General features: G+C 23.8%; 2 protein-coding genes across 2 annotated transcripts; one reads left to right on the top strand and one right to left on the bottom strand.

Moving 5' to 3' along the window:
• Positions 1-756: 756 nt before the first annotated feature.
• Phum_PHUM150220 (uncharacterized protein) lies at positions 757-2,709 on the top strand (the record flags this gene model as incomplete). The annotated part of the gene is made up of 7 exons (XM_002424722.1): positions 757-834; positions 999-1,005; positions 1,064-1,270; positions 1,518-1,722; positions 1,799-2,094; positions 2,172-2,407; positions 2,512-2,709. The coding sequence occupies 7 exons, from the start codon at positions 757-759 to the stop codon at positions 2,707-2,709; spliced, it is 1,227 nt and encodes a 408-aa protein (XP_002424767.1).
• A 525-nt stretch (positions 2,710-3,234) lies between these two features.
• Phum_PHUM150210 (PC4 and SFRS1-interacting protein, putative) lies at positions 3,235-6,054 on the bottom strand (the record flags this gene model as incomplete). The annotated part of the gene is made up of 11 exons (XM_002424721.1): positions 3,235-3,295; positions 3,339-3,462; positions 3,557-3,803; positions 3,896-4,070; positions 4,147-4,352; positions 4,416-4,549; positions 4,778-4,967; positions 5,205-5,315; positions 5,400-5,491; positions 5,590-5,753; positions 5,903-6,054. The coding sequence occupies 11 exons, from the start codon at positions 6,052-6,054 to the stop codon at positions 3,235-3,237; spliced, it is 1,656 nt and encodes a 551-aa protein (XP_002424766.1).
• Between the last annotated feature and the right edge of the window lie 1,783 nt (positions 6,055-7,837).

Genomic DNA, 7,837 nt, shown 5'->3' with positions numbered 1-7,837 from the left:
CCACTTAGAAATATCCAGCCTTAAATAAAAACCTGCCCTGAATAACTTTTTTGTTTTGAATAACACTTTATAAAAATCACAATTTAACCGCGAACATAAAACTAAAATTAGTTTACGTGAAAAAAATACTAAAACCACGATTTTACAGCCACGTCAAAATTTTAAGTATAAGCTGTGAATATGGAAATTTTTTTTTATTTTTTTGAAAATGATAAAACTGAGAGAGATAATAATATTCGTAATTTATTTTTAGAAATGCACATGTTACCTACCAGTTCTAGTATTATTTTAAAAACGGGTTGCAATTAAGTAAAATGACACTACTATAATTTAGATTATTATTGCTTTGTGACTAAAGGTAAAATAAATTAAATTGATATCATTAAGTTATTTAAACAATGAATTTTTTTTTAATAATGTTTTTCAACTTCATTAAATTTTGTTATAATTTTAGTTTTTTTTTTTTTTAAGGAGAATTCTAATTTAACGCGATTCTTTGTTTTTTAAATTATAACTGTAAATTTAATTATGTCAAATTTCTCATCGCAGAAAAATTTTACGATAAATACACCGCCGCGTAATTTATTTTTAATTTGAGCTTAAAGTTTTTAATTAATTTTATAAAATTGTTTTAGAATCTGCTTTATTTGAATATGGCACAAACAGAGTCTGGTTTATCAGTCTTAGATTGGAGTGATATTGAAATTAGTGAATGGCTCGATAGTATTGGTTTCATTGAATATTCAGATTTATTTAATGAACATTCCATTGATGGATCCACATTTATTGTTCATGACAGAAAATGATTTAAGAAATCCTCCACTAAGTATAAAGGTTTGTTAATTTGATTATTATTTTAATAAAATTAATTTAAATTCGAATAGCTTGAGTTTAATAAAATTTTGGTATCATGGAAACTTAGTTTTAAATTGATTTTATTGTATTCCTTAATTGAGTTTTGTTTGTGATAATTAACTAATTAAAATTTTTTATTTCAGAGATTAGGTGATATAAAAAAGATTTACCTATGAAATTCATATATTACAACTGGAAAATATTTCAGTTATTGCAAAACTTGGATATGATCCCTATTGTATTATTAATAATGTTCCTTCCGATGTTCGTCCTGAAAAAGGTCCTTACTACTATCCTACAGAACATGTAACTGCAGATATTTATCCATTGGGAATGGCAATTGATGATAGGACAGGAAGTTCTAGAAAATCAGAGAAGCTTAAACCAGAAGTATGGAAAACTGTAATAAGTCTTTGTAAGTTTTTTGTAAGTTAATTTTAAATAAAAAAAAAAATATATGTAGTTTAGTAAATGTTTTATTATTGTGTCTCGATTTTTTTTTTTTATAAAAAAAAAATAAAATTATATTGAGGTCACTTATTTTTTCTTTATTTAAAGGTTTAAGATAAGAGTTACTGTATTACTCACATTTTTTTTACAGGCTCAAATAGCAAGTTCAAAGTTTAATTTAAAAAAAATTTTTTTTTTTTTTTTTTTCATAGTATACCTATTTATAGTGACATGGATAACTGCTTTCGTCATGGTTATAGTTCATAATAGAGTACCAGATATGAAAAAGTACCCTCCTTTACCAGATATTTTTTTAGATAATGTTCCTCATATACCGTGGGCTTTTGCCATGTGTGAATTTACGGGTACTCTTTTGTTAATAATCTGGGTAGCAGTACTTATTTTTCACAAACACAGGTAATAAATTTATATATATATATATATTTACAATTTTGTTATGAAAGTGGTAACATGAAAAACTTATTTGTTTAAGGTTTATACTGCTTCGCAGATTTTTCGCACTGAGTGGTACTGTCTTCCTTTTACGTTGTGTCACCATGTTAATAACATCATTATCTGTACCAGGAACGCATTTGCAGTGTAATCCTATGGTAGAAGAACTTCAGTTAGATAATGGTTCATATGATAGTGTTTGGATTAAAGCTAGACACGCTTATTTTATATGGAGAGGTGCTGGAATGTCAATTCAAGGGGTTAGAACATGCGGAGATTACATGTTTAGTGGTCATACTGCTGCTTTAACCATATTAAATTTTTTTATAACAGAATGTAAGTTTTTGTTTAAACATTAAATTTAATTTATTTGATGTAATATTAAATTCAATGATTTTCTTTAATTTTTCTAGACACTCCGCGAAATTTGTATTTCATGCATACATTTTCTTGGATTTTAAACATGTTTGGTATATTTTTCATATTGTCCGCTCACGAGCATTATTCTATTGATGTTTTTATAGCTTTTTATATAACATCAAGGCTATTTTTATATTATCATACATTGGCCAATAATCAAGCTTTGATGCAAAGAGATTCTAACAGAACGAGGATTTGGTTTCCACTGTTTAGTTTTTTCGAATCCGAGGTGAAAAATAATATTCACAGTCTCATTCATTTTAATCGATAAATTAATTTTATTGTATAAAATAAAATAAAAAATAAATTTGTAATAAATTTTTTTTTTTTAAGGTTGATGGAATTGTGCCAAATGAATTTGATACTTTGGGGACGTTAGCTCAAAATTTAATTCGATGGGCTAAAACGCACTGGAGAGTTTGGTACGGGTTATCAATGAGAAGAGAAATAAGTCCACTGCCAGAAAAATCACACAATTCAGATAATATGCAAAAACAATATTTTAGATTTAGGCACAAGAAAGAATCTTAGCAACAATTTATTGTTTTTAAGATTCAGGCGGCTGTATCCAAAGTTAAAATTATTTGCTTTTGATATTATTTCTGCTATTATTAAAAAAAAAAAAAAAAAGAAAATTATGTTAACTATTTATAAATAAATAAATAAATAAATTGAATTGTGATAATATTGAAAAATAATTTTTTTTTTTTTTTTTTTTTTATTAAAAGCAAATAATTTTTTTTATAAAATTTTTAAAAATATTTATTTATAAATTTTATATGTAAAGATTTTTTATTATATCTGAATTATATAATTTTTTTTGAACTTCAATTATTATTCATTACATTAAATGCAAAACCTGATTAATTACAATCAGAAAAGTACAACAATAAATATTATATATATATATATATATTTATATAACTTATATTATTCCCAATAATTATTAATTCTCTCCATGTTAATTTTTTTTTTTTTTTTTTTTGTCAGTTAATAATAGAAAATTTAATTGTAAAGTAAATTTTTTTTTTTGACTTGTCTAAAACTTAAAAATAATTATTGTTGCAATAAATTACAAAAATTATCATCTTCCATGTAGTTTAATCTGTTTATGACACTGAAATATTTTTTAACCAAAATATATATATAATTATTTCAACTCCATTTTTTCTTCATCTTCGCTTAATTTCGGTTCGGAATCTACCTCATCTTTAGTTTCTTTTAATTTAAGTTTAAATTCTTCTTCTTCTTTTTCATCTCGACAAACATCTTTAAAATAAGGAGCTAAAAGAAAGAAAGAAAGAAAGAAAAAAAAAAATGAACATTACAAAAAAGTTTTGTAATGTTTTTGGGTAATGTTTTTGATAATTTAGCTTACATGTAGGATCGACGATTAGACCAAAAACACGTTCCCTCGGCATATCCTCGGTTAATTTAGCAAATTCGTTAACAGAATCCAAAAATATATTCCAAAAATTACTGTTTTCTGGAACTGCAAATAAAGCAGTGTATTTATTGAATAATATATTTGCTTTTTGCCTAATTTTATGCGCTTTTGCTTCAAAATCTGCTTTTTCTTCGGTTGATAATTTCCATTCGGCCAAATTTCCTACGTATTGACGAAGCTAAAAAAAAATTTAAGGTAGTAATTATTAGTATTCACGTGTTCAAATTATTTTTAAAGATTATTAAACATAAAAAAAAAAAAAAAAAATACCTTTTTTGTAGTATCCACAACCTGAGGATGTTTTTTTAACATAAGTGGATCTAATGGCATATTGATTAATTCATCCATCAATGATAAAGCTTTGTCTACATCAACTTTGGCTTTTTGTAGACTTGTTTTTATTAATACATCTATATCAACCAATCGGGTTTCTAATTTTAACCACCTAACAAAAAGAATGAGTTAATTAAAAAAGAATTAAAATTAATAAGAGATTAATTAATAAATAAAAATTAAAATACCTTAATTTACCACGTTTCCTTTCAATTATTCTTAGCTTTTTAATTTTATTTAATTGCTCCTCAGTCATTTTAGCTTTTTCTTCTTCTGTGGGCCTCAATTGTAATTTGATATCATCTCTTGATATTTCACCAGATTCTATTTCTGCTTTGAGTCTTTTCGCATTTATATCTGTTGCTCTTTCCCACATTAATCGTGATCTGTCGTCCTATTAATAAATTAATTATATTTATTAAATAAAAAAGTTAAATTTTCCAATGTTTATACATACCTTAAATTGAGCTGGTCTATCATAATCTAATTTGATTTGTACCATTTGTCCACATTTGGTTTTTGCCCACATTATTCTACCCATTTCTCTATTTCTAGGAGAGGAAGCTGTCTTTACAGGAGATTTGCTCAATTCTAAAAATACATTAATAAAGAAAATTATCTTTTCAAACCACAAGTTAAAATCGTTAAATTTTCATTAAAATCCCAATCCCTGTAAAATCCTATTTAAAAAAAAACATGAATTGCACATAAAGAAGAAAACGAATAAATAATAATTATTTTAATTACACACGTTTTGCAAAAGAATAATTTTAAAAAAAATTTTTAGTAAAAATTATTAATATAAAATTATTGGCATACCCTTTGGCGATGGTTTTTTAATAGTATTTTCCTTTTTTATTTCTGGAGGTGCTGCTGGAGGTGAAGATATTTGAGTTGGAGGAGGCGAAGAAAATGTCGGCATTTTTGGTTTTGCTTTTGAATCTGCATCTTCTCCATCTTCATCATACAAAAACTTTTTAGGTTTGATTATTCGACCTGACCGACTTATCTACAATAGAAAATTCCATTAAATAAAATATAATAAGTATTCTACTAAACTTTATTTACTTATTATTCTATTTTAAATTAACAAAACAATTACAAAGTTAAATAAAACAATTACAAAGAGCTTATACCTTCAAATATATTACATTTATTTTAAATATGATATTAAAACATTTTTATACTAAAAAAAAATTTTTTTAAATATTTATATTACCTGTTCAAGTTTACCAGGAGTTTCAACATTGCTAGTTTCTTCTTTTTCATGTGATATTATTCGTCTTTTCTTTGAATCTATATCTCCTTCAGTATCTTCTGTATCTCTTTTTCGTTTCGACTGTTTCGATTTTGCACCCTGAATTAAAAATGAAATTAATTAATTAATTAGTTTAAAATTAAACATTAAGAAATTATGTATTTTAAGCTAATATGTACTTACTTGTGTATCATCTTCTTTTATTTCTTGTATGCTATCTTCACTTTTCTTTGCTTTTTTTATATTTCGCTTGACGATTAACTCAGGAGGATCCCCTAAAATAGAACATTCGAAAGGTATTATTTAATTTAAATTTGAATTAATTAACCCTTGAGATACTATATCTGTAAAATATGAAGTCGTGATAAATAACCTGAGGTCCACAACCCTAATGTAGATTCTTCTCCGTTTTCAATTTTTTTTATTTCCCTTTCGATTTCTTCTAAACCTTCTTTAAAAAATTTTCTTTTTACAGACTTTCCCAATTTTTCTTTATTTTCTGCAAAGGGGCAAATATCTTTGGCCAAAACGGCAGCACTAAAATGATAATAAATTTTAGAGTATTACTTAAAACGCACGTAAACTTTTATTTAAACAACTCTTATAAAAAGTTGCATTAATTAATAATTTGATAAAAGGTAATGTTTCTTTTATACAAAGAGATGTAAAAAAAATGTACAACTAACGTTTCTGCAGTTCCAAAAAAGTATACATTATATTTTAAATTAGCAGGTCTGGCATCAGCTACTGAAGATATTCTGGCAGGCCAAGCTGGATAACCTCTGACTTTGGCAAATACCATGTCTCCAACATTAAATGTTATTTTATCTTTTCCCATTTTAAAGACTAAAATAAATAATTTAAAATTTTATATTTTAATTAAACACATATATGTAAAATTTCTTTGTTTAATACACAAAGTTGTTATCCATGTTTGATTAATTTTTTGTCCGTTGAAAATGCAATGGCGAATTTAACATTTACTACAACACTTGAAATGAACAACAATAAAAAAATTAAAATTTACACATTTTTAATAGACAAGAAACAATAGAATAAAATAAATAGAATCGAACAAAGCTAATTGAATAATATGGTAATAGAGATAGGATTGTAAAATTTAAGAATCAATAACCGAACCCCTAGATGTGAATTGTTTATATATTAGGCGCTTTTTAGTTAAAAATTTTAAATTACCTTTTATTTTTGCAGAGGTTTGTACTTTCACTGGTGTTAATTAAAATTTGTACTTTACCAGGTTATCGAAATCAAACTCTGTTTTAATTCATATTAATAAATAATTAACAATGTAATAAATGATTTTGGCGTTGAAAATTTTTGGACACACTTAAACACATCGGCTTAATAATTACTCTGACATGTTAGACTCGTTGTAGAAACATAAAATTGGCGGGAGAGTCGTAGATACTTAGAAAAAAATTATTTTAACTACACACTATAATAAACCATTATAAAAAAAAAAAAAAAAAAAAAAAAAATTTATTAATATTGATTTGAAAATTATTTATCAATTTAAATGAATTTGTAATAATAAAAATTATTGATAAATACAACTGCTTTGCATTAAATACAATAATATCAACCAGAAAATGTAATTATTAAAAATTTGATAGGTATTATTAATAAAATATTCAAGTCTTTCAATACTTAAAAAAAATGGACCATGTTTTAAATTATTAAAAAGTAAATTTTTAAAAAAGAATAAAATATATTTGTAGAAACATTAATTATAATTTTTTACAATTAATAATAAATGGCATAATTTTAAATAAAAAGAGAGAGCAACAATTAAAAATTGTTTTTAAAAGTAATAATAATAATTTTTTTTTTCTTTTTTTTTTAACTAAGAGAGAGAGAGAAAAAAACAATAATAATTAAATTATTTATAAATCAAGAAATAGAAAGTAACAATATTTATTTTAAATAATAAACAATTTTTTTTTTATATCAATTATTATTTACACATAAACACAAAAAAAAAAAAACAAATTTAAAAAAAATTAGAGAAAAGTCCATGTGGAGTAATGTTCATATTAAAGCATTCCCTTTTAATTCTTAAAATAAATGAAAAAAAAAAAAAAAATATAAAATATATTTTTTTATAAATATATATATATATATATCCTTTTTACTTAATACAAATAATAATAATAATAATAATAATAAAAGCGATTTTAATAAAAATTAATAAATTTATTTTTTTTTTTATTATAAAAGTACAATTTGTTACTTTTTATCAAATTGTAAAATGGTAAAAATAAAATAACAGAAAGTTAAATTATGAGAAAAACCCTTTTTGTAAATTATTTTATATATATATATATATAGACAAACTGAAATGTAGTTTTTTTTTTTTTTACTGAAATTGAAAACTTATTCAATAAGTCTATAAAGTCTAGTCTCCTGATTCTTTAAAAAAAAAAAAAAAAAATTAAATAAATTAATAAAAAAAAATAAAAGGAGGAGGAGGAGGAGGCATGGGTAATTTGAGCACGAGACTAGACACATTAATTAAACCGTAGAATTTTGCAAGGCTTTTGTGCACCGGCTCTTGCTAATTTTTTTTTTCCAATTATTTTTTTATTTTTCTTTTGAGCTTT

Source organism: Pediculus humanus, genomic scaffold (assembly GCF_000006295.1).
Source record: "Pediculus humanus corporis 1103172107494 genomic scaffold, whole genome shotgun sequence".
In the NCBI taxonomy this organism is placed as follows: Eukaryota; Metazoa; Arthropoda; class Insecta; order Psocodea; family Pediculidae; genus Pediculus; species Pediculus humanus.
The sequence above is the reverse complement of the archived record's forward strand: the minus strand, read 5'-3'. Positions and strand labels throughout refer to the sequence as shown.